Source organism: Podarcis liolepis, assembly GCF_965112155.1.
Source record: "Podarcis liolepis genome assembly, chromosome: 14".
In the NCBI taxonomy this organism is placed as follows: Eukaryota; Metazoa; Chordata; class Lepidosauria; order Squamata; family Lacertidae; genus Podarcis; species Podarcis liolepis.
The window spans coordinates 17,378,541-17,405,749 of NC_139569.1; the positions used below are offsets into that span (position 1 = coordinate 17,378,541).

General features: G+C 45.2%; 1 protein-coding gene across 2 annotated transcripts in view; it reads right to left on the reverse strand.

Annotated features, from left to right (window-relative positions):
- LOC310692645 (uncharacterized protein) overlaps positions 1-27,209 on the reverse strand; it is a 32,157-nt gene that overhangs the window by 4,203 nt on the left and 745 nt on the right. The window contains exons 2-13 of one of the 2 annotated variants that reach the window (XM_083473633.1): positions 23,075-24,110; positions 22,483-22,702; positions 21,502-21,659; positions 20,069-20,170; positions 18,662-18,868; positions 17,165-17,715; positions 15,588-15,891; positions 13,312-13,513; positions 11,879-12,009; positions 4,263-4,373; positions 2,131-2,328; positions 1,423-1,516 (exon numbers count right to left, since the gene is read on the reverse strand). In XM_083473633.1, coding sequence (XP_083329759.1) covers positions 1,423-1,516; positions 2,131-2,328; positions 4,263-4,373; positions 11,879-12,009; positions 13,312-13,513; positions 15,588-15,891; positions 17,165-17,715; positions 18,662-18,868; positions 20,069-20,170; positions 21,502-21,659; positions 22,483-22,702; positions 23,075-23,951 — 3,155 coding nt within the window. In that variant the 5' untranslated portion in view covers positions 23,952-24,110. The remainder of the gene's footprint in view (positions 1-1,422; positions 1,517-2,130; positions 2,329-4,262; positions 4,374-11,878; positions 12,010-13,311; positions 13,514-15,587; positions 15,892-17,164; positions 17,716-18,661; positions 18,869-20,068; positions 20,171-21,501; positions 21,660-22,482; positions 22,703-23,074; positions 24,111-27,209) is intronic. The other variant, XM_083473634.1, reaches the window with a different exon arrangement.

The following is a 27,209-nucleotide window of genomic DNA, read 5'->3' on the forward strand; positions in this document are numbered from 1 at the left end:
GAGTTAGTCCCTTATACCCAGAAAGCTTTAAAGCATTTCATTTCCTGAAACAGGCTGAGTAGAAGAAGACTTGCCATGCTAGAGTCTGAAAAACCCTGCTGTAGACAGACAAAATAAAGCAACACAGCAAAAACAGACACACAAAGGGGTGGAGGAAACGGGAACTTGAGTTGTGGGGAAGCTTGTTGAAAAGCCCCTTCGGGTTTTTTAGTTTAGTTAAAACGTTTTAAGCAGCTACTGCAACATGCTTGAATTTCCAAGTGAGGAAGCAGAAAGTTGCAGGAAGCAAAATGGGGTGGGGGGGAGGACCATTAGGATGGATTCTGCGTAATGCACACAAACTTCCCTTGTAAATTTACATAAAGAGAACCCTACCATAAAGGAGTGTGACATTATAACTAACTGAGGCTAACACGTTTGTTAGGGGAACTGTAAAACGAACACACTCTGTACTCCTGAGGAATTAGTTTGTAACAGAGTACATGGAGAACACAGAGTGCTTTGTTTCACGTTTTTAAGCAAAACACGTTAGGCTTAATAAATTACAATTTATTGCACTGAAGATTTGAGGAACTCTTCTTGTTCCTTCTTAGCTGATTCTTCTTTTTCTCCCTCCTTTTCTTTCACAAACAGCTAGGCAATGGCTGCCTCTGGATGGTCATATCTCAGCTTAATAAAGCAAGACAGGAATGAGCTTTGTGCCCTTGCATTCAAGAGACCTCCTGTTTTCTCCAAACCAAGAAACTATGGTTACCACCTTCAGAACAAGCCAGGATCTTAGATTAACTTCTAACCATGGTTTAAACTGGCTTGCTCTGAAGCTAGGAACCACTGTTTCCTGAAGAATCAGGAAACAATGGCCAATTGGAGACTTCTGCATTGCGTTCAGGTGTGCCACAAAGGAAGGAGAGAAGAGGCTACATTCCAGGGGCACACGGGTTATTCAGTTCATTAGAACCGGGCCATTAACATAGTAGGTCTAATGTACATTTATCTTTGCTATTATTATTTTACTGCTTTTATACAGCAACTCCACTTTCTGGATGGCTCACTAAGCAAAAAACGAAAATGAAAATTGTAACGCAACATTAAAATATAGTATAAAATGATAAGAACTAAAACATATTGGAAAGCAATTTTAAATTAATTTTTTAATTGAGCCTGCCTCAATTTCATGGCTTTCCGGTGCCAGGAAGAATGAGTGCCAATTACCCACTTTTACAGTCCATAATTCACCCTTCTAGGTGGTCTCTAGTTGATCTCCCAAGCACTAGGAGAGCAGACGGGTAGGAGGGCTGTGTATGGCAGAGTAAGAACTGCAGTGGAGTTTCAATCTGGTTTGTTAGACCCTCCAAAATATTCAGGGGGCTCGGGCAAAGGCTGGCACACAAACCGGAAAGCAGAACTGCCGTTGCTCCTTACCTTTTGATGCAATAGAAAGCTGTTCCAGCTAACAGCAGTACAAGAGAGATGGACCCCACAACAACGAGAGCAATCTCCCAGGCTTGAAATGAAGCTAAGAAAAAAAAAAAGGAGGGGGAATAATTATTATCAGTCTGTCTTGGTGAGCTCCCTACAGCTTTGGAGATAGCTTTCTAGAGACAGGTTCAAGAGACAGGTTCAATTTCAGGCATCTCAACAGAGCGCCACTGCCGAACAGTGCAGCAATTACTGCCTCCGCTAAAAAATGTATTTATTAAAGGTTTTTAAACAATAAAACGATTCAAACCCCAACATAACATTTACCTTTACATACATAAAGGTAAAGTACACATATAAATTTATATATTTTCCTGCTACACCACAATGATCACTAAGCAACACGACCTACAGGTGAATTTACATCTTCATTGTCATTTGGTGCATGCAGGTTGGAGAGAATCTACACAGAATAGATGTTATTCTTTCCAAAGTATGCAATGAGGATAAACTGTTCATCTATGTCTCTTCCTACCCACCCATCCCCGCCTCCCAACATGATATTTGGAATGTTTTGATTGTTTGGTATTACTTAGCTTGTTTTAATGCTCTGTCAGTATTATTTAATTTTAAAGTCAAACAAAATAATTTGGGCGCTTCTCGTGTCACCACTTCCTCGCAGCCATGTGGGCTGTTTCCCCATCCGCTCACCCTCAGACCTCTGCGCTGTTTTTCCCAGAGATGCACATGCAGCATTCGCTTTGAGGGGCTTCCCGTCCACGGCAAAGGGGTGGGGACTTGAGGAAAAGTGAGAATGCCACTGAACGAGGCGCTGACGCTGCTCAGGTGACCTGGCCCACACCTGGCCAGAGACTTTCAGGGTGGAATTAAGGCAGGTGAATGTAACCCCTATATGGAAAGACAAAAAAGAGGAATCATAGAATCATAGAGTTGGAAGAGACCACAAGGGCCATCGAGTCCAACCCCCTGCCAAGCAGGAAACACCATCAGAGCACTCCTGACATATGGTTGTCAAGCCTCTGCTTAAAGACCTCCAAAGTAGGAGACTCCACCACACTCCTTGGCAGCAAATTCCACTGTTGAACAGCTCTTACTGTCAGTAGTTGGAGCAGCGGGGGCCTGGTTCAGTTCAGAATTACCAAAGAGAGAGCGGGGGGGCGGGGCGGGGTTATATAGCATCAAACCAAACCTAGGATAGGGCTGTAACAGAAAGACAAGGTTGTGTGAAAGAAGAGTGTCTACAGATATACGGTACCTAAACACCATGATCCTTTGCCCCTGCTTCACTCCTGTTAACGTCACTCTTCTGATTTTTTATTTATTTATTTTTACACCTTTCTTCTAAGGAGTTCCATTTTTATCTTCACCATTTTTACCCTCACAACAACCCTGGGAGGTAGGTTAAACTGAGAAATGTTGGGTTGGCTCAAAACCACCTGGTGAGTGTCATGGCTGAGTGGGGATTCAAACCCGGGTCTCCCATGTCATAGTCAAGCATTACATCACACTAGCTCTCAATATTTCCTGTTTCAGTAAGTTGCATGCTTTATTAGATGTGAGTTGTTGTTGTTACATTTCTATCCCACTCCCCCCCCCCCCAAGAGCTCAAGGTAGCATACACGGCGCTCTCTTTCTCTCAATTTTATCTTCACAACAACCCTGTGAGGTAGCCTAGGCTGCGAGACAGTCGCTGACTGAAGATAATTAAGCAAGCTTCATGGCTGAGGGGATTTGGACCCTGGTCTCCCAGGCCCTAGGGACGCGGGTGGCGCTGTGGGTAAAACCTCAGTGCCTAGGACTTGCCGATCGTATGGTTGGCGGTTCGAATCCCCGCGGCGGGGTGAGCTCCCGTCGTTCGGTCCCAGCTCCTGCCCACCTAGCAGTTCGAAAGCACCCCTAAGTGCAAGTAGATAAATAGGTACCACTTTATAGCAGGAAGGTAAACGGCGTTTCTGTGCGCTGCGCTGGTGCTGGCTCGCCAGAGCAGCTTTGTCACACTGGCCACGTGACCCGGAAGTGTCTTCGGACAGCGCTGGCTCCCGGCCTCTTAAGCGAGATGAGCGCGCAACCCCAGAGTCGGTCACGACTGGCCCGTACGGGCATGGGTACCTTTACCTTTACTTTACCTCCCAGGCCCTAACCACTACTTTACACTGGCTCCAGGTGACTTGTATACCTGCCTCCATTGTAATTCTGATGGGCTGTCTGCTTTTTTTGGTCTGTTTAAAGTGCCATTTGTACAACCGGAGCTGCATCTGCACCATACATTTAAAGCACTTGAACTGCTTCCCCCCCCCAAAGCATTCTGGGAATTGTAGTTTGCTAAGGGTGCAAAGCAGTTAGGCGACCCTAAAATACTGAAGCTGAAAAGAGCAGCATAAAACACTTCAGGCCAGCAAACCAAACCACAAAATCAAATGTATCACAATTCTTTTAAATAAATAAATAAATGAATAATAAAAAAACAATTTAAAGTAGCAGTATCAATTTAAAACCCAAAGCTAGATTTAAATACAAAAGTCTATTAAGCCTCTTCTAAAAGAAAGCAAGGAGGAAAACAAAAACACCTCAAAGTAAATATGTGAAAATTATTTATACAAGGGAAGGGGAACCGGTGGCCCTCCAGAGGTTGCTGAACTATAACTCCCCTAAGCCCCAGCAAGCAGGACCAGGGATGATGGGAGTTGAAGTTCATCAGGAGGCCTAAGGGTTCCCCACACCTGACTCATATAAACTTTGTGAGCTGCAGCAACAGCTGTCTGCACTAGGCAGCTAACAAATCTTAAGTTCCTATGAAAGTTTGATGACATTTTGACACAGACCGTGTAGGTAGCATTGGCAGATGCCACAGAAGCAGCTCTCCTCCATGGATCTCACTAATGCTTGCTGGAGACTTGCCAACATCTGTGGGTTCTGAGGCCACATGGAACAATCTGCCAGGAGGAGGAGGAGGAATTAAGAGATATTGAACCAATCCCCTTTGCAACAACGTGGTTCATGCAAAACACACAGCAGAGAGGGCCAATGCTCTTTTCTTTATTTTTCTTTTAAAAAATCAATTTTTAAAACAAATACAGTGGTGCCCCGCAAGACGAATGCCTCGCAAGACGGAAAACCCGCTAGACGAAAGGGTTTTCCATTTTTGAGCTGCTTCGCAAGACGATTTTCCCTATGGGCTTGCTTTGCAAGACAAAAACGTCTTGCAAGTGTTCCGATTTTTTTTCGCTCCCCCCCCCCTTTTCTAAGCCGCTAATAGCCTTTTAGCCGCTAATCCGCTAATCCAGTGTTTCCCAACCTTTTTTGGGCAAAGGCACACTTGTTTCATGAAAAAAATCTCGAGGCACACCACCATTAGAAAATGTTTAAAAAATTAACTCTGTGCCTATATTGACTATATATAAAGTATATATATATATATATATATATATATATATATATATATATGCTTTCGTAGATTTTCACGGGTACAGGAATGCAGGTTTTGGTGTCTTCGGGTGTCTTCCCGTGTAAGAGTTGGGGTGTCTAGGCGACGTTTCGACGAGGTCTCACTCGTCATCTTCAGGCTGGTGCTTTCGGCTTCTTGTTACTGGAACAGAGCAGGATCTCAGTGTTTGAGTTCCTATAAATACTGTTGTTTGAGTTCCTATAAATACTATACACCACACCCCCTCAACAGTATTTATAGGAACTCAAACACTGAGATCCTGCTCTGTTCCAGTAACAAGAAGCCGAAAGCACCAGCCTGAAGATGACGAGTGAGACCTCGTCGAAACGTCGCCTAGACACCCCAACTCTTACACGGGAAGACACCCGAAGACACCAAAACCTGCATATATATATATATATATATATATATATATATTTGTTTTCGTAGATTTTCACGGGTACAGGAATGCAGGTTTTGGTGTCCTCGGGTGTCTTCCCGTGTAAAAGTTGGGGTGTCTAGGCGACGTTTCGACGAGGTCTCACTCGTCATCTTCAGGCTGGTGCTTTCGGCTTCTTGTTACTGGAACAGAGCGGGATCTCAGTGTTTGAGTTCCTATAAATACTGTAGAGGGGTGTGGTGTATTGCCTCAAAAGTTCTGGGCAGAGGGGAAGTTCCCAGGCTAGTGTTCTTTTCTTCTTTTGTTCCTTAATTACTTGAGGGATATCTTGAGTGATTTCTTGAGTGATATTCTGAGTACCACTTAGGTGGGTCATTAGGTGTGGATTAGTTGCTAAAGCCTTCGTGTCTTGACCTCTTGAATTTGTGAAGAGTTTTTCTGGGAAGATGGCTGTACTGCACTTAGTTGTGCTTTGGCTTGGCTTCGTGTATAGGGGCGAGCTGTGGTTTTGTGCCCTGTGCCAGCCAGATCTGTGTAGGGATTGCAGGGGGGTGCAGCATCCGGAGTTGCCACCATGGTTTGGTTACTGGATGGTGTCTGTAATTTATCTGTGGAGAGGGTCTGGGTTTGGGTCTGGTGTGGTTGATTGGTGGTGGCGTTCTGTGTGCCTCTGGATCTGGTGTCGGTTTTTGTGGGGAGGGCTAATTTCCAGATGTCTGGCAGGCGGGACGTGTCGTCACGCTTGTTCATGTTGTGAGGGTGTTTCTCTATCTCGATGGCTTCCATGATTATTCTCTTGTGGTGATGTTCCATGTTAAAGAGCAATTTGGAATCTGCAAAATTAATTTCGTGTCCTGTTTCTTTCATGTGTTGGAAAAGAGAGGAAGATTTTTCTTCTTTTTTGACGGCATTCTTGTGTTCTGCGATACGTGCATTTATTCGTCTGTTTGTTTGTCCAATGTACGTGGCTGGGCAGACTTTGCAGGGTATTTCATAGACCCCTTGGTTTTCCAACTGGATTTTATCTTTGGGGTTTCTGAGGATATTGGCTATTTTTTGGTTGGTGCAAAAGGCTGTTTTGATATTGTGTTTATGGAGGATTTTGCTAATTTTATCTGTAGTGCCCTTGATATAAGGAAGGAGGGCCATGCCATTGTTTTCTTCCGTGTCTTGGTTTTTGGGGGGTGTTTCTTTTTGGATTAGCTTCTTAACCCTGTTTTGCTGGTATCCATTGGCGATTAACACATTTGAGAGATTCTGTAACTCAGTTGTCAAGTGGTCTTTGTCAGCCAGGCGTTTGGTTCTGGAGATGAGGGTCTTGGCTACGGAGTTTATTTGTGCAGGGTGGTGGTGTGATTGAGCATGTAAGTAGCGGTTGGTGTGTGTTTTTTTCCGGTAGATAGTGTGTCCTAGGGAGCCATCAGGTTTTTTGTAGATTAGGACGTCAAGGAAGGGAAGCTGGTTGTTGGCTTCTATTTCCATAGTGAATTGTATTTTGGGGTGTAGGCTGTTGAGATGTGTGAGGAAGCTATCTAGTTTTTCTTTCCCGTGTGGCCAAATTACAAAGGTGTCGTCAACATATCTGAGCCAAAGTTTGGGTTTGTGTTCTGACTTGTCTAAAGCATTGGTTTCAAAGTGTTCCATGTACAGATTTGCGATGACCGGTGAGAGGGGTGATCCCATAGGTGCTCCTTCTATCTGTTTGTATCTTTGTCCATTGTGGATGAAGTACGTGTTGGTTAGGCAGTGGTTGGTCAGGTCCAGGATGTATTCGGGGGGATTGTATTTGTTTTGAATGGCTGTCAAGGCTTCATTAATGGGCACTTGTGTGAAGAGAGATACAACATCGAAGCTCACAAGTAGGTCATCGGGATGTAGGTTTTGCTTCTTTATTGTTTCTATGAACTGGAAGGAGTTTGTAACGTGTGAAGAGATGGATTCTGCATAGGGCTGAAGTTGCTTAGCGAGAAATTTAGCGAGATTTTGTAGAGGTGAGCCTATGGAGCTGACTATTGGTCTGAGTGGTGTTCCTTCTTTGTGTATCTTGGGGAGGCCGTAGAGTTTGGGGCATCTGGATGATTTTTCTCTGGGGATGATTCTTAGCTGGATTTCTTCACTGATAGGAGAGGCTTTTATTTTGGATTTGGTGGTTTTTTCCAGATAGGTGGTGGGATCTGTTTTTATAGGTTGGTAGGTAGGGTCTTGGAGTAGATTTGATAGTTTTGCTTGGTAGTCCGATGTGTTCATCACAACAGTGGCATTACCTTTGTCTGCTGGGAGAATGATTATGTTGTTGTCTTTCCTCAGGTTGGTGAGTGCTTTCTGTTCTTCTTTGTGTAAATTGCTTCTGGGTGGTTTGCTGGAGCAGAGGATGTTGGTGACTTCAAGTCTGATTTTATTGGCTTCATCTGGGTTGATTTTGGTTAGGCTAGCTTCGACTCCGCATATGATGTTTTCCGTGGGGATGCGTCTCGGGGTAACTGCAAAGTTGAAACCTTTGGAGAGTACTTTGGTTTCAGTTGAGGTGAGGATCCTGTCTGATATGTTATGTACTGTTTGTTTCATGGGTTGTTGTGGAGGGTGGCTGGGCTTCTGGCGTCTCTCTAGTTTGTGGAGTTTGTTGGTGTGTGTGTCTGTCTTATGTGAGGTCTCAGTTTCAGCTCTCCAGACGGCTAGTTGTTTGCATTTGTCCCAGAGTGCAGGGTGGATTTTGTTACAGAGTTTGAGGTGAAGAGTGAGCAGATCTTTGTTGGTTTGGTTTAGTAGGTATCTTTTCTTATGTAGTTCGTTTCTGATTAGGGATAGTTCAGTTCGTTTCAGGATCCTTTCGGTAGCTGGGGTTTTAGAGTGGAATTTAAGTTGAAGCCAATAAAATCAGACTTGAAGTCACCAACATCCTCTGCTCCAGCAAACCACCCAGAAGCAATTTACACAAAGAAGAACAGAAAGCACTCACCAACCTGAGGAAAGACAACAACATAATCATTCTCCCAGCAGACAAAGGTAATGCCACTGTTGTGATGAACACATCGGACTACCAAGCAAAACTATCAAATCTACTCCAAGACCCTACCTACCAACCTATAAAAACAGATCCCACCACCTATCTGGAAAAAACCACCAAATCCAAAATAAAAGCCTCTCCTATCAGTGAAGAAATCCAGCTAAGAATCATCCCCAGAGAAAAATCATCCAGATGCCCCAAACTCTACGGCCTCCCCAAGATACACAAAGAAGGAACACCACTCAGACCAATAGTCAGCTCCATAGGCTCACCTCTACAAAATCTCGCTAAATTTCTCGCTAAGCAACTTCAGCCCTATGCAGAATCCATCTCTTCACACGTTACAAACTCCTTCCAGTTCATAGAAACAATAAAGAAGCAAAACCTACATCCCGATGACCTACTTGTGAGCTTCGATGTTGTATCTCTCTTCACACAAGTGCCCATTAATGAAGCCTTGACAGCCATTCAAAACAAATACAATCCCCCCGAATACATCCTGGACCTGACCAACCACTGCCTAACCAACACGTACTTCATCCACAATGGACAAAGATACAAACAGATAGAAGGAGCACCTATGGGATCACCCCTCTCACCGGTCATCGCAAATCTGTACATGGAACACTTTGAAACCAATGCTTTAGACAAGTCAGAACACAAACCCAAACTTTGGCTCAGATATGTTGACGACACCTTTGTAATTTGGCCACACGGGAAAGAAAAACTAGATAGCTTCCTCACACATCTCAACAGCCTACACCCCAAAATACAATTCACTATGGAAATAGAAGCCAACAACCAGCTTCCCTTCCTTGACGTCCTAATCTACAAAAAACCTGATGGCTCCCTAGGACACACTATCTACCGGAAAAAAACACACACCAACCGCTACTTACATGCTCAATCACACCACCACCCTGCACAAATAAACTCCGTAGCCAAGACCCTCATCTCCAGAACCAAACGCCTGGCTGACAAAGACCACTTGACAACTGAGTTACAGAATCTCTCAAATGTGTTAATCGCCAATGGATACCAGCAAAACAGGGTTAAGAAGCTAATCCAAAAAGAAACACCCCCCAAAAACCAAGACACGGAAGAAAACAATGGCATGGCCCTCCTTCCTTATATCAAGGGCACTACAGATAAAATTAGCAAAATCCTCCATAAACACAATATCAAAACAGCCTTTTGCACCAACCAAAAAATAGCCAATATCCTCAGAAACCCCAAAGATAAAATCCAGTTGGAAAACCAAGGGGTCTATGAAATACCCTGCAAAGTCTGCCCAGCCACGTACATTGGACAAACAAACAGACGAATAAATGCACGTATCGCAGAACACAAGAATGCCGTCAAAAAAGAAGAAAAATCTTCCTCTCTTTTCCAACACATGAAAGAAACAGGACACGAAATTAATTTTGCAGATTCCAAATTGCTCTTTAACATGGAACATCACCACAAGAGAATAATCATGGAAGCCATCGAGATAGAGAAACACCCTCACAACATGAACAAGCGTGACGACACGTCCCGCCTGCCAGACATCTGGAAATTAGCCCTCCCCACAAAAACCGACACCAGATCCAGAGGCACACAGAACGCCACCACCAATCAACCACACCAGACCCAAACCCAGACCCTCTCCACAGATAAATTACAGACACCATCCAGTAACCAAACCATGGTGGCAACTCCGGATGCTGCACCCCCCTGCAATCCCTACACAGATCTGGCTGGCACAGGGCACAAAACCACAGCTCGCCCCTATACACGAAGCCAAGCCAAAGCACAACTAAGTGCAGTACAGCCATCTTCCCAGAAAAACTCTTCACAAATTCAAGAGGTCAAGACACGAAGGCTTTAGCAACTAATCCACACCTAATGACCCACCTAAGTGGTACTCAGAATATCACTCAAGAAATCACTCAAGATATCCCTCAAGTAATTAAGGAACAAAAGAAGAAAAGAACACTAGCCTGGGAACTTCCCCTCTGCCCAGAACTTTTGAGGCAATACACCACACCCCTCTACAGTATTTATAGGAACTCAAACACTGAGATCCCGCTCTGTTCCAGTAACAAGAAGCCGAAAGCACCAGCCTGAAGATGACGAGTGAGACCTCGTCGAAACGTCGCCTAGACACCCCAACTTTTACACGGGAAGACACCCGAGGACACCAAAACCTGCATATATATATATATATATATATATATATATATAGACTATATATAAAGTATATATAAAGACTACGGATTTGTGTCACTGCCCATTTCCATGAAAGATTTATTCATGCATTTTGCACAATGCCACAATCCCACATGCAACTTTTAAAAAGGATAATAAAGGATGATCTGCATGACTGCCTTGGCAAGCGCAATACCTGCCAGGCTCAACGGCCGGTCTCGCGCTGCCGCTTCCCGCGCTCTCAAGGCCCCGGGAGGAGGAAGGCGTGAAGGGAATCCCGAAGGCGCGAAAACCTCGTGCATGCGCAGGCCTTCCGCCTGCGACAGCCCAGTAGGCCGGCCGAAGCGAGCTAGCGTGCGGCAGAGCGGCGATGGGATGTGGGAGGGAGCTCGCTCGCCGCCCCGCGTGTGCCTATGTGGGGCACGTTACAGCCCCGTGACGTCAGCGCCATGCAGGCAGCCAGGCAGGCAGACGGCGAGAGCCCCGCGCTGGGCGGCCTCTCCTCGCCGCCGCCGCCCCGCCTCTCGCCGCCCGACTCGCCCGCCTCCCTCCCACGGCACACCAGGCAACATCTCGTGGCACACTAGTGTGCCGCGGAACAGCGGTTGAAAAACACTGCGCTAATCCTTTAATAGCCGCTAAGCCTTTAATAGCCGCTAAACAGCTAATAGCACTAATCCGCTAAGACGCTAATAGGGTTGCTTCGCAAGACGAAAAAACCGCTAGACGAAGAGACTCGAGGAATGGATTAATTTCGTCTTGCGAGGCACCACTGTATTTATTTATTAAACGTTTCTAAGGTGAAAATTAAAAATTAAACAAATGTTATGAACATAACAGACATAGGACAGCTCAATACAGCAGTCTTAACATTTCCCTCCCCCTTTATGTTTTCTTTACAGGGTTTCGTTACAAAGTTTTAATTCATCGTCACAACCACCCTGCGATGTGGGTTAGGCTGAGAGGTAACAACTGGCCCAAGGTCACCCAGTAAGCTTCATGGTTGAGTGGGGATTTGAACCCTGGTCCCCCATGCCCTAGTGCAGGGGTCAGCAAACTTTTCCAGCAAGGGGCCGGTCCACTGTCCCTCAGACCTTGTGGGGGACCGGACTATATATTTGGGGGGGGGGATGAACAAATTCCTATGCCCCACAAATAACCCAGAGATGCATTTTAAATAAAAGGACACATTCTACTCATGTAAAAACAAGCTGATTCCTGGACCATCCGAGGGCCAGATTTAGAAGGCGATTGGGCCGGATCCGGTCCCCAGGCCTTAGTTTGCCAATCCATGCCCTAGTGTGACACTGTGGCCACACTGGCTTTCCAGAATACACTGCCTGTTCTTTTGTTTGGAGGTCAACAGCATCCTAAATCACCTTTCCACCCTCACAAGAAAAAGAAGATAAACTTCTCTTACTGGGAGTCAGCAGGCAGATTTCAAGATTCAGGAAGAGAGATTCCTGTGGGCAGTGATTCTCCGAGGCAGGAGTGGGGTCAGAGACTGCATAGATTTTGTCGCAGGAGGGACAGCGACTCAAGGACAGTGGTCTGCAAAGGAAACAGAAAAACAACGAGAGTTCCCCGTGAGATTTCAAAAACATATACATTTATTTCAACTTGGCATCAATTTATTGCATATGTTAAAGAAAAACAACATAATCAACAACCTTCCCCCTTCTACTTCATAAAATCACAGATCTGTAGATTTCGAAGGGACCTCGAGGGACATCTAGTCCAGCCCCCTGCAATGCAGGAATCAAAGCTAAAGAATCCCTGACATATGGCCATACAACCTCTGCTTGTTATTTGAATCCATTGGTTCGGATCCTACCTTCTGGAGCAGCAGGAAACAAGCTTGGCCCATCTCCTGTGTGACAGCCCTTCCCATACTGAAGATGGCTACCATACCACCTCTCATTCTTCTCTTCTCCAGGCAAAGCATATCAAACTCCCTTGGTTTCCAGACACTTTATTATCTTGGTTACCTTCCTTTGTACCCTTTGCCGCTTGTCAATATCCTTCTTTAACTGCGGTGCCCAGAACTGGACACATAAATAAGTCACCTGGAAGTGAACCTAGCTTCCTTTTCCATGAAAAGTGACTTCTTGTTACATGCCAACCAGAGGCCAGGGGTTGGAACAAACATTCAGGAATTGTGGAAAAGGAAATGAACTCTGGCTGTGCAGGGGGAGGGTAGGACTGCCTGCAAGCCTGAGATTTGTGTGGGATCCTTTCTGCTGCTGCACGTAGTGGTAAACCATAGTTTAGCATTACGTGTGTGAACACAGCCATACTCTCTCCTCTTGTCCTTCTTTAAGTCTGTCTCTCTCCAAGTCCAGAATTCCTCTCTATGATCAGTACCTCCTTTTGGCTCTTTATTGTTAAGAGGTAAAGCTAACTTCACATGCTAACCAATTGGAGGTCCCATAGATAACATGATGAAGTCACAACAGGATGCAGCCAATTACATACAGTGGTACTTCTGGTTACGTACTTAATTCGTTCCGGTGGTCCATACTTAACCTGAAACCGTTCTTAACCTGAGGTACCACTTTAGCTAATGGGGCCTCCCACTGCTGCCGCCCCGCGATTTCTGTTCTCATCCTGAGGTAAAGTTCTTAACCCGAGGTACTACTTCCTGGTTAGCGGAGTCTGTAACCCGAAGTGTTTGTAACCCGAGGTAACACTGTACGATAATGTCAGAAAGCAAGTTCTGAATAATGGCTCGCTAGAGCCTTTTGCCCCTGTTCACAGCCCTTCCCCATAGCCAAAAGGAAGAGAGGAAACTTTTTAAAAAAAATTTTTGAAAGAGCACTCCCAATATTGGGATAGAAATGCAATAAACCTCACCTGCCTCCTTCCCTAGTTACAAAGTGGATCGGTTCAGAAAGACGAGGATGAGCTTGGCTTGCACCCGTCTCCCATGTATAAACTGCAACATCTTTGAGGTGCTCCTCCATAGTGCCGTTAAGAGCATGCCTGGAAAGTGCCACAGAATGGGTCACTTGTTGCAAGGAGGGATTGCTCCAAACAGAGGGCATCACATGTTGCTCTGGAAACACAGATGGTATAAACACAGTCAAAACCAAGGAATGTGTGAGTCTTCTCCTTCCTGCTTCTTGACAACTGAAGAGTTAGGTGGAGAACCTGCGGCTCTCCAGATGTTCAAAATGGCCTCTACCCTTTGGCCAACACGCATCTCTAGCTTGCAAAGTATGCCACCACATCCACACGTGCATGAGAGATGAGAAAGGGTCATAGTGAAGTGTTCTATCCCTGGCATCTCCTGGCAGGACTGGGAAAAGACTCTTGTCCAAAACCCTGAAGAGCATAGCTGTCAACTTACAGATTTGAAAATAAGGGACCAGCAGCCTCGAAAAGAAGGTATCAGCAGCCAAAATAAGGGATTTTCCGAGCACAGGTATGTTCAACTTCTGAGCCCCTCCAAGCCAAAGGCAGAAAGCCCAGCCAGCAGCTAGAGCACAGCAACCCGGCAAAGGGGATGCAGCAAGGGAAACCACCGTCACCTCTACGCTGGGAAGCGCTGAGCAAAGGCGAGTCCCCAGGCAACGCGGCCGATTTGATTGGCACAAGGCATGCAAGCTCCACCCCCCAGTCGTTCTTAGACTCCTTATTGGGTGAGCAATGCAGCCAAGCAACACAGTCGGAGTCTCCCTCCTCCCTCGCTGGCAGGGAGGGAGGGAGAGGAGCTGCTTCCTTTGAAACCCGGGAAATTTAAGGGACATCATCAATAAGGGACAGCAGCAGGACACAGCGCTGGGATAAGGAATTTTCCCACCAAATAAGGGATGGTTGACAGCTATGGTGGAGAGCCGTTGCCAGTTAGTGTTGACAATGCTGAGCTAGAGGGACAAACGATCTGACTCAATACGGTCAAATCTCAGTTTCCGAACGCTTCCATTTTGGAACGTTTGAGCTCCCGAACGCTGAAAACCTGGAAGTAAGTGTTCCGGTTTCCAAAGGTTTTTTGGAAGCCAAATGTCCGACGCAGCTTCCGCTTGAGTGCAGGAAGCTCCTGCAACCAATCGGAAGCCACACCTCGGTTGTCGAACATTTTGGAAGCAGAACAGGCTTCCGGAACGGAACACGTTTGACAGCCGAGGTTTGACTGTATAAGGCAGATTCCTAAGTGTGGGGAAGGCCCTCTACATTTAAAGCACTTTACACAGCACTTTACACAGCCACAACTTCCTCCAAAGAATCTTGGGAACTGTAGTTTGTTAAGGGTGCTGACAAAGGCTAGGAGACCCCTATTTCCCTCACACAGAGCTGCAACTCCCAGAGTGGCTTAACAATAAATTACCCCTCTTAAGGAACTCTGTGAGGGAAATAGGGGTCTCCTAACAACTCTCAGCACTCTTAACAAACTACAATTCCCAGGATTCTCTGGAAGGAAGCCATGGCTGCTAAAGTGGTACAATGCTGCCTTAAATATATAGCGCAGATGGGCCCAATGTCTCTTACACAGCAGGGGAGTTCGTTAATAACATTACCCAGCAGGGTGAATGGTATGGATCTTTCTGTGCAATCCACATTTCCTGTGCAATTCACATGCACTCCTCTACACCCTGAGATTGCAACCTGATAAATCAGCTGCCAAGCTTTTGGGCTGCATGGGCCCATTAAGCTTTTCAATTTGTGGAAGCTGAGCAGAAAAAGGTTATCTGTGTGTCAACTATGGATAGGCTAGAAATTCAATTTTTGTTTGTGTTTTATTGAGAAGCCATCTTATTTGCACTTCTCAAATCAATATGCAAACCAAAACACACCTGTTTTCCGAAACCCACACTTCTCCAATTTTTGCAATATACTCTTGTAAAGTGTGGACAGTTTTTTAGCAACTTAGGGGAAAGCGTGCATTAAAATGACTATAGTAGTGAAAACATACAAAATTGAATTATGGGAAACTGCTTAGGGGGGAAATGTATATTAGTTAAAATTGCATTGAATAACATGCTTAGGTATCTTCACTAAAACGTGGCTGAATTAAAATCTGCAGATTGCTTCAGAAATGTGGAGAAATGAATTTAAGGTTGGGGGGGAAATGAGCAAGCGACAGAAGCTTGAACTGACAAATTCATCCACCCCTAGGGTCAATGTCATACCGTGAGGCTTGGTAGTCTTGGACTGTCCTTCTGGCAAGATGAGGAACAAACCATTGCTTCCAAATGTGCCCTGCAGATGAATAGTGCTGTATGGTATGGCATTGTGCCCAGAAAAGAACATCAACGTGTACCCTTTCAAGCTGACACCAGGATTGCCTTTCAGCTCAATGAATCGGTACAGAATGGTGTGGTTGGCCATGCCCAGCTCATTGATTATGACTGAGTGGTTCTGGGGTGTTTCCTCTGTGGAATTTGAGCCAGGAGGTGGGCAAGCATTTTCCTGGGAAGGAGTCATTTCTGTCACCTGCAGGAGAAACCCACAAAGACTTGCTAGGCCTGAAATATTACATATTCTAATAACGTTTCTAACCTCTGTACATTTGGTTTTAAAACAGACTTGGGTTGTAAGTTGCTTTTGGAAGGAAAAAACAACTGATACATTGAATAAATGATAATTAAAGAATAAGTCAAGGTGTAGAGCAGGGCTTCCCAATCTGTGGTCCATGAGCGTCATTCATTCATAGAGAAAAGGGCTTATTGATGGCTATTAGCCACAGTGGGTGGTTAGAGGCAGCAATGTTTCTGAATACCAGCTGCTGGAAACCAGAGGAGGGAAGAGTGTTATTGTGCTTGAATCCTGTTCGCTGGTGTCCCACAGGCATCTGGTTGGCCACTGTGAGGACAGGATGCTGGACTAAATAGGCCATTGACCTGACCCAACATTCTTTTCTTGTGTTCTTATGCTAGGTGGCCTGTGGCATATCCGTATTAAACACTCATATTGGGGTTTTTTAACATTGCATTTTAATTGCTTCTTTTATTTCTTATATTGTATTGCTCTCTGAATTACAGGGAATTCAAACTGTCATACAATATCAGAAAGAAAAGAAGCAATAAAAATACAATAAAATCATGTTGGATCTAGAACAGCGTTTTACAATTGCTACTACAATGGGCAGAAAAATCATTAAGTGGTCTACCAAGATGATAATAAATTCTTAAGTGGTGTGTGGAGAAAGAAGGTTGGAAACCACAGCTGCAGGGATAAAGTATCTTGGAAGTCAGGAATGATGGGAGTTGCATTCCAACAGCATCTGGAGGGCAGTACATTGGCTACCCCTGGGTTTAGGGTGATGGGTTAAGACTGGAGAAACACAGGTTCAAATCCCCACTCAACAATGAAGCTCACTGGACAACTTTGGCTTGTAGGGAGGATAAAATGGGGGGGGGGGTGTTAAGGCATATTTGCTGTCTTAATCTTGCTGGAGGAAAGAAGGGAGTCTACAGCTAAGGTTTCTCATGCAAAAGATCCCAAAGTTTAACCCCCAACATTTCCAGATTGGGCTGGAAAGCATTCCTATCTAAAAGAGACAGCGCTTGCCAGTCACTGCCAACCACTGAAGAGCAGCCTTTGACAACCTGGTGCCTTCCAGATGTTTGGGATTTGGCTCAGGCCGATGAGAACGGTAGCCCAAAACATCTGGAGGGCACCAGGTTGGCAAAGGCTGGTGCAGAGTCCACCCTGCTGCTTACAACTCAGGGCTTCTTCTGGCCAAAGCCAGCATCCTGCAACTTACCTGGAAGCTGCTGTGGTCTCTCGGCCGCAGGCTGTAACACCGGCTGAGGGACTCGTCTTGGCTGCTGTGAGAATCATCTTCAAGCAAGACCCTCTGGCCTGGGGCAAGAACAGCAAGCAGCTTGTCGGCGTTGTCTGAGCCCCGGGCCTTGTAGACGAGGGCATCCACCAGCCCCACATTGGTTAGGGGCATGTTCATTTTGTAGGTGGCGTTGGGATTGCTGCGGTAGAGAGCCACAGCGTCCAGTCCGTTCTGGATGGTATTGTCAGGCAGGACAATCTGGGGCTTGGGGGTCACCCCAGTGCTACCCACCAGGAAGTAGCCTCGCTCGTCGGTCCTGTAGCCCGACAGGTTTATCACCTTGTAAGCCAAGTTGTTCTTCCCATTGTAAAGCACAAGCCAGTAGCCCTGGAGAGCAAATGGTGCTTGACCAGGATAGAAGAGCTCAATGTATTCAGTGTCCTCTCGGCCTCCTGGGTTGTCTGAATTCACTTCGTTGATAAGCAGCTCAGTCAAGGGAGTTGCTTTGGTTGTCCTCTCCGGCACGACCACTTTAAAGAGCAAAGTCACATCACACTGAACATGTAGAGGTTTGTTTTTTTTAAGAGAAGTAGCAGGATCATGCCAGCCCCACCCCCCTTTGCTGGTTTCTGGACCACAACAAATGCCTGGCGATTCCAATCCTTGGGGTTTGGTCCTGTTTTTTCGAAGGGGACTCTGTTTTCACCATCAGAGGCCATTCTCCAAGTGCTTTCTCTGAGAAAGGTTAGGAGGATGGCAACACTAGAAATGGCCTCCTTGGTGGTGGCTCCCCGTTTATAGAATGTTCCCCGCAGGAAAATATGCCTGGCACTATGATTGTCTGGTTTCAGACACCAGGCTGAATCATTTCTGTTGACCCAGGCCTTTGGTTATTAACTGGGAGCGTAGTGAGGTATGGGTTTTTGACCTGCTTTAGCGCTCATATTTTAGTGGGGTTTTTCGGTTTATACATTTGGTGGGGGGAGGTGAGCATGTTTCGATATTGTGTTTTATTGTTGTTTCCTACAGGGTTTAAATGATTTTTAATGCTGTTAGGTCACTCTGGGGCATTCCTCCCTGTGTGAAAAGCAACAAATAAATAAAATAAACAAGCAGCCTTACAGCTGGCATCGCTCAGGAATTCTAAGAAACCAAAACCCAGTTATTAAAACCAGGGCAGTTTTGAACATGTCAGTCCGCCATCTTGATTCAAAATGGCGTCCAACTGCATCCAAACATAGACAAAAAGCTGCTCCTCAACCTCAGCAACCATCATACCAAAATTCCAAAATATACAGTAGATAAATCAATACAACTAAAATAAGGAGGGAAATAAACTCTTCACGCGATTTAAAATGATATTTTCCTTTGCGGGGAATTACCCCTTTCAAAGCTAAATCCTAGCAAAGCCTGGCTTTCCCTAATGAATCATTGCCCAGCCGTACAGCACCCATGTGCCTGGTGTTTCATCATTACCTGGAGTACCTGGAGGCCCGTCTGTCATGTTAGCATCTCTCAAGCAAGCCTTCACCGCCGTTCCATTCCATTTCCCAAAGTGCAGAACCTCCTTGCTCTCAATGAGAAGCGAGAAGGCCTTCAGCAGGCTGCTGAGTTGCTCTGTTGACCTGGCAGTCAGGAAAGCAGTGAAAACCAGTTGTGGGCCCTGACAGGCTACAGCAGGATCTGAGGAGAAAAGAAAACCAAAAATGGAAATAACCTTCAAGCTACAGCCCTGTATTTCCACAATGTCCTCGGAACTTTCTTAAACCCGTGTATCTTCATTCAGGACTTGCCTAATGGGATTGCACTTCACAATGGTGGAGCCACCACCAAAAGGACTAGGCTAATATCAGAACTGTGGGGCCACCACCACAAATGCCATGTTCTGTGTGCTCAATAGCCTAAGTACTTTGGGAAGCTGGTGCCTCAAGAGGGCTTCAGAAGTAGATCTTAAGGTACAGGCAGGCTAGTATAAATGAGACAGTCCTTGACAACATAAGAAGGGCCTGCTGGATCAGGCCAAGGGCCCATGTAGTCCAGCATCCTGTTCTCACAGTGGCCAACCAGATTCCTGTGGGAAACCAGCAAGCAGGATTCAAGCCCCAGATCACTCTCTCCTCCTGTGGTTTCCAGTAACAAACATTCAAAAGCATTGCTGCCTCCAACTGTGGAGGCAGAGCATAGCCATCATAGTTAGTAGCCATTGATAGCTTTTCCCATCATGAATTTGTCTCCTCATGTAGCCGGTCATTTTAAGATGGGTGTATTGATGGCTTCTGTATTCTTAATGCGAGCTGATGAATGTTTTTCACCCTTTTCTTTCTTTTTCCTTCTCTTTTCTTTCTTTGTTAAATTTTATTTTTTTTAAAAAAATACACCCAAAATATGTACATAGTACACACACGAAAATGCTGCTGAATTTCTGAAAGCACGTCTAAAAAATAAATAATTGCAAAATGATGAGTAAATGTGGAGAGTGAACTTAAGATAGTTCCCTGTGAAGAGGGATTTCTTGTAAAACTCTCAGCACCCTTAACAAGCCACAGTTCCCATGATTCTTTCAGGGCAGCCATGACTGTTTAAAGTGGTATCATAGTGCTCTAAATGAATGGTGTGAATATGGCCCTAACTGAATATACTGCGCGAAGGGGAAATGGTAGCATTGTTAGGGGCCTCCTGGTTTGGGGGCCCTGACAGATGCCCAAACTTACCACCCCCTGGAGAGGTTTAACCCTTTGTCCTGCCACTCCCCTCCTCCAATGTTCCCTCTTTAAAATGTTTTTTTTTTAAATAATAATAATAATAATAATAATAATAATAATAATAATAATAATATAGCTCAAATAGGCCAAAGCCCAGACTTATATATTAAAAGCACTTTACCTTTGAAATAAGCAGGAGATACTCCACAGTTGCATTGTTTATCCAGGGCTTGGGACAAAAACATCTGTACCTTGCTTTTCTCCAGGGACTCTTCCTGACAATCTTAGGAAACACAAGACAACGTTGCAGCACGGGACAGATGCACATATGTGTAAGATGCAGTGATAAAAACTGCTAGCACGGTTGCATAGCTAAGCAGGGTCCAGCACTGTTTCAAACTGGATGGGGAACCACATGTTGAGATTCCTGCACTGACTCTATTATTAGCTTTTCCTTTTTCTACATATACTGTATGTTTAAAGGGTTGTATCCAGTGGAGGCAAACGAGACACTGCCCTACCAACCATAGTCTGCCTCTCCCTGCCTGCCTTGTTCTTGCAACCTGCCTGTCAGCCTCCTTCTCCTCCTTACTCTCACTGTTGCCTCTTACAGAACTCAGCAGGAATAAAGATGGCTGCAGAACTAGCATTGGTTGGCTCTGGCATTGGCTCTGGCACCTGCCATCTACTTCTGGGCTCCCCGACTTCCTATTGCAAATATCCAGACAACCAGCTTTATTCATTTCTTCTTGTGAATGTACCATCCCATGCCACCCTTGGTTTGGTTTAGTTTTCATGAGTTTTTCTCATGAAGTTCTACTTGGTTATTTGGGTTATATGGATAAAATTCAATAAAAAATATTGGAGGGAGGGTGCGTGCCAGTTCCACAGATGGAAGCAGTTTAGATCAAAGCATACACAGCCCTTCTCTCCCCCCCCCCCTTATAACCACCCATTTTACTTTACAACAACCCTGAAGAGAGACCTTTTCTGTAGCTTAGGCTGAGATAGTAGCCAGCTCAAGGTCGATGAGGGTGTTCATCACCTGAGTGGGGATTTGAATGTGAATCTCCCCAGTCCATAGTCTGAGACTCTAACCACTGCACCATTCTGCCTTTCTGGCACAGAAATATAGGTTCTGTTAATCAATGCTAACATCTGCACCAAGATCCTTGCGGCTTTAAAACAACAACACCAATGCTGACAACCTGGAGGCTGTCTAACTTCAAGAGTTACTGAAGATTATGTTAAATTGATTGATGTTGTACATATATGTGTGCATGCTTATTAATAAAATACCTGTTCTAAATTGCTACAATGAATTTGGGACTTCATACAGAAGACAACAAAAAACTGATCAATGTTGTACATGCATGCGTACTCGCCTATTAATAAGATATCTGTTGGAAATTACTACATTGAATTTGGATTTTCATATGGAAGACAACACAGTCAGGAAGGTGTGGTTGGGGGGGGGAAGTTTTGTGGGCCAAATAAGGACACCTGCCTGATTCAGGTTAGAAATTCCCAACCCCTGCCATACAGCCATTACGCTGAGATCCCAAAGTAACTGATCTGCACTGCTTTGATTGATCTGGAGGCTGCAGCACTCACCTGCAACTTGAAGGCAGAAGGAAATGGTTTGCCCAAAGCATCTCTTGGGACAGTCATTGAATTGCCCAGGCGTGGGCTTGCCGAGAGCATAAACGGAGGGATCCCGGGCGACGGAGCAACAGACACAGCGGTTCACAGATGTATCATTTTGCTGGGACCTGTAATGGAGATTAACAGGATAAGAAGCTGACTGACTAATCTTATGCTATAGACTGAGGCCTAAATCATTTAATGCTTTAAACACTAGCGTGAGCACCTTAAATTGGGCCTGGAAATGAACTGGTAACCAATAGATAGTTGTCTCAAACTAAGCCCTATACAGTTAGTTCTACTGAATTTAAGCAGCTTAAGTTAGTTGCATCCGCAGATTTCAATGGGTCTACTCTGAGGAGGTCAAGCATTAGACACAACCCAAAGTAAATAGATCACTTTATGCAAGATGTCCCTCACTTGCATGTTTGTAGCTGGGCTGCCTTGCCACCCTTGGGCTCCTTTGGGACTGACTCCAACTACAAAAACTGAGGCTGTTGAACAGATTCTTGGGCTGGAGTATTTTTCACAGGAGGTTGAGAGAGCTTGTTGCTGTTATTGATATTACTGTTGTATCTTTAGTTTTAGATCTTATGATTTAGTGGAAATTGTTTCCATTTGGTTATGTACTTTTTGATGCATTTTATTTATTGTTTATGATTTCTGTTATGTTTGTAATTATGTAAATCTTGTCATGTTGTTTCAACTATGGAAAGGCAGCATACAAATAAAATAATGATAATGAGGATATATTTCTGAACTTTTCTTGATTTTATTGTTTCGTCTTTGAGGGGGTTTTCTTACAATCCAGTGGTGCATAAATTTATGAAATAAATAATATAAATTCAATAAATAAAATAGCTACAGAACATGAAATCTGGCCCTGCGGTGTGGTGGGCTCCCTTATTGGAAAGGAAGGCCACAGAAATTCCCTGCCCTTCTTATTCTCACCTCTCTCTTGCATGGAAGAGGGGCTTCCCGGGAGTCAAGACATCTTGCAGCTTCAAATCAGCACTTTCAGCTGTAGAGTACACCAGGGCATCCAGGAGGTCTGTTGCTGACACAGCAGCCCCCTCAGCAAAGCTGGCAGGAGTCCCTCTGTACAGGGCAACAGCATTGGCACCTGCCCTGAGGAGGGGTCTTCTGGAGTTCTGGGGGAATGGCAGGTCAACTGGAGGTCAAAGCAAGAGAAGAAAAACGAGGGTTTATTCCTATTAAAACAACCTGTTAATCAGCCCAAGGAAACACCCACATGGACACACAATGCCATATTGCTAGAGATGGTGCTCAGATTTATCTTGCATTCCATTTGCTTTCCAACGGACTACAACTCCCATCATCCCTAGCTAGCAAGATCAGTGGTCATGGGATGATGGGAATTGTAGTCCACAAACACCTGGAGACCCAAGTTTGGGAAACCCTGGTCTGGACAATGCTAAACTAGATGGCCCAACAGCTTGACTTGGTATAAGACATCTTGCTACACATTCCACCCTTGGTATGTGAGAAGATGCCAACACCATGAGCAGCAGCCCAGCCCTACCTGAGGAGTTGAACTGGCCTGGGCCAAGGAGAAGCAGCCCATCAGGGGATGTCTTGCCATGCACCTCCATCACAAAGTAAATCTCTTGGGTGCTCCCCTCAATCAACACCAGTACCAAGCCATCTACTTGAGTTGAAGGACGGCCTTGTAGCTCGACAAACTCAAACTCTCCAGGGGACGACACGATGTTAACCTCGTTGATCAACACGGCCGATTCGTTCAGCTGAGAAAAAGGGATGCAGTGGTTATCCATGGCTGGTGTAGGCGCACCCACTTGGAAGAACCAATGAGAATCAGTCCCCCAGCATCTTTCCAGTGCCTCATCTGTGGTCCTGAAGAAAGGGTCCTCCAGGAAAGGCTCCACACCCGGGGTCAAAACACGGACCAGCTCATCTGCTCTGTCACTCATTTTAGACTTATGGACCAACGCATCCACCAGCCCTTCGTTGGTGACGGTCATTCCCTCATGCAGCTTCTTTGTCCCAAAATAGAGCGCAATAGCATCTGGCCCGTTCTGGATTGTGTTGTTAGGCAGGATCACCGATGGCTTCGGAATGACCGTAGAGGACCCCAAGAGGAAGAAGCCTTCGTTATTGGTGGAAAAGCCCCCGAGATCCTGGACTTTGTAGGCCGTATTGCCCTTGCCATTGTAAAAGACCAAGGAGTAGCCATCTAGAGGGGTCTGCTGGCCACTTGTGTGATACAACTCCACATACTCCAAGGTGTCGATCCCTGGGTTATCTGCATTGACCTCATTAATGCGGAGCATGTGCTCTGCCTTCTGTTTCTTGGGGTTCTCAGTGAGGCTCAGAGAATCCACCTCATGCAGCAAGAAGCACACACAGAACAGAGATGCCAGTAATAGGCCAGGCCCCATGACTACAGAGGCTACCAGCTCTCCAGGGAGGAGAAGGGTGTGGTCCACTTTCCAAGAGAGCTGAGCAGGATGGAGGAGAAAATGGCAAGAAGAAGTTTGACTCAGTTTGACAGCAGAGCCTCTCAGTTGTGACTAGCTGACGATGTCATCATCCTGAATCTAAAGGGGAGAGAAAGAGGGAAACACAAAGTTGGTGGTGAGGAACACAATGCTTCTCTTTAGTTTTAAATTTTGCAAAAGGAAAAGGGTTGTATGCCACTGCCAAGTTAGGCGTTACTTGTCAAGTAAGGTAAAGGTAAAGGGACCCCTGACCATTAGGTCCAGTCATGACCGACTCTGGTTTTGCGGCGCTCATCTCGCTTTACTGGCCAAGGGAGCCGGCATACAGCTTCTGGGTCATGTGGCCAGCATGACAAAGCCGCTTCTGGTGAACCAGAGCAGCGCACGGAAACGCAGTTTACCTTCCCACCAGAGTGGTACCTATTTATCTACTTGCACTTTGACATGCTTTCGAACTGCTAGGTTGGCAGGAGCAGGGACCGAGCAACGAGAGCTCACTCCGTCGTGGGGATTTGAACCGCCGACCTTCTGATCGGCAAGTCTTAGGCTCTGTGGTTTAACCCACAGCGCCACCCACGTCCCACTACTTGTCAAGTAGGCATGGAAAATTAAATCACTTTCTGTTTCTCTCACTTTTCTCATTTTTTCAGTCCCCAGATTTCCACATCAGTTTGTGCATCATTATTTTTCTAAAGGTTCTCATGAAAATTTATCATGATTTCAGTCATAGCTGTCAACGTTTCCCTTTTTTAAAGGGAAATTCCCTTATTCCGAATAGGATTCCTCGCAAGAAAAGGGAAAAGTTGACAGTTATGGTTCAGTACGGATTTCCTGTAATGTGCAGGTTTTTGTGTGCCATTTTCTCTAACATCCACACTTCTGCAAATCAATTACCTCCAATAGAATATGTTTGACAACAACTGGAGACCCAGGGCTGGATAACATTTCCCTAGTATGTGTGGAACTTTGTACATTACTTGTGGCTGGAGAACTGCATTGTAAAATTTGGGAAAGCACAAATTTTGAAGGATAGTTGTTTTTGCTTTGCCTATGTCAGAAAGTGCAAATATTGTAAGCTCGCTTTCAAATGCCAAACTAAATCAAATCCACACACACACCAACCACTGCTACTTCACGTTAGGCATCATTGCCTAACACCACAAACAAAAATGATCTGATGCAGCAGTCATGAAAGGTGCTATGTTGGAAAATGCAGCATATATGGAAAATATCTCCACCAAATGGAACATAAAAAGTGAGCCCTGTAAAGGGAGCTTAGTGAAACCTTCAAGTCAAAGGTTCTCTATGACAGTGTGTTTTACATTGAAAAGGGGTGTTCCATCAGCCACACTGAACCACAAACAACTGAAGAGGCATGACAGCTTGGCTCCGACAGCTGTTGACCTTTTTATTAAGAGCTGATCTGAATCTAATTAAGCCTTTTCTTTTTTTTAAGAGAGAAAGCGTTTGGGAAAGAAAGGAACATGTTTATGTGGTGTGCTTCAAATCACTCTTCTCACTTTATCCATTGTGGGTAACACAACCCACTGAATATTTTGGAAACTTGTAATCACAAAAGGTACATATTCCCTAGCACCTATAAAACCAGAATTAAAAACACTTCAGATTTTCCTGCATGCCCAGGTTTTTGCACATGTAAGGCTAGAATTCTGTAATGTTATATAACAAGGCTAGAAAGCTGTCTTGCATGAGCTACTAATAAGGAAATACACCACTTTGATTTTACGCCTGCCTTAGGCAAGCTCTTCTCCAGTGGCGTAGCGTGGGTTGTCAGCACCCGGGGCAAGGCAAGTAATTTGCGCCCCCTAACCCGTGGATTTGCGCCCCCTAACCCTAACCCCCAGATGTTGCGCCCGGTGTGGCCGGCCCCCCCTGCACCCCCCACGCTACGCCACTGCTCTTCTCTCTCTCAGCCTACCGCTCCTTCCAAAACTGGGATAATTATATTGAGCTACCTTACAAGGTTGTTGTAAGGGTTACAAAATCGTATTCTTTATTTAAAAGCATTTACATACCACTTAGTATTTCCAAAATCTCTAAGCGGTGTACAGTGCAAAAAAACAAACAATATGTCATTAAAACAAAAGCAAAAAGAAAACCTAAAAATCAGTATAACAGCATACCGTATAGGCAAAAAAAAGGTAAAGGACCCCTGGATGGTTAAGTCCAGTCAAAGGTGACTATGGGGTGTGGCGCTCATCTCGCTTCAGGCCGAGCAAGTCAGTGATTGTCCAAAGACAGCTTTCCAGGTCATGTGGCCAGCATGACTAAACCGCTTCTGGCACAACAGAATACCATGACGGAAACCAGAGCTCACCGAAACGCCGTTTACCTTCCCGCCACAGGGGTACCTATTTATCTATTGCACTGGTGTGCTTTCAAACTGCTAGGTTGGCAGAAGTTGCGACAGGATCTCACCCTTTCGCACAGATTTGAACCACTGACCTTCTGATCAGCAAGTCCAAGAGGCTCAGTAGTCCACAGTGCCACCCGAAACCCTTATAACAGCTTATAGAAGAAAAACAAAAAACCCCCTGAGAATTCAAGTGCATAAAACACGGTCCAGTTTTGTGGGTTTGGGAAAGCCTGGGCAAAAAGATACATTTCCCAAAGACATCTGAAATAATTGATGGCTGCTGCTTCACATATGAGAGAGGGGAAGGTATTGCCGGGGGTGGGGCCCCAAGTAGAAATATTCTAGATAATCTAAGCTATTTTATAAAATGCTGCCCATGCTGAAAAGATGCTGTCTAGAGTATCAAAATGCAAAACTGTAACCAGTGGAGATATTCTTCTGCTTCTCTGACCGGCAGGGAAGAAAAATAGTAGAAAAATCATTGGCAGTGGGACAATTTCAGTTAGCACTAAGCCAGGACGGTTAAGCAGCTAAGAGTGTCAAACTAGGACTGGGAAGACCCAGGTTCCAATTCTCCCCCAGCCATGGAAATCATTGGGTCAGCCTTGGGCCAGTCACATCTCTCAGCTAAGATGTGTCAAACAGGGTATGAATCTGCCCCTAATGAAGCCGTGCCGATGTGAACAACTGGTGGAAGGTTGGGAGATGGGAAAGAACCGGCAAGGTATGAAGGGGAGGAACAACTTCACTGAGCTCTAAGGCCCTAACGTGGGCACACACCGTGTTAATGCAGTTTTAAAACATTCAATGAGCTGGACATA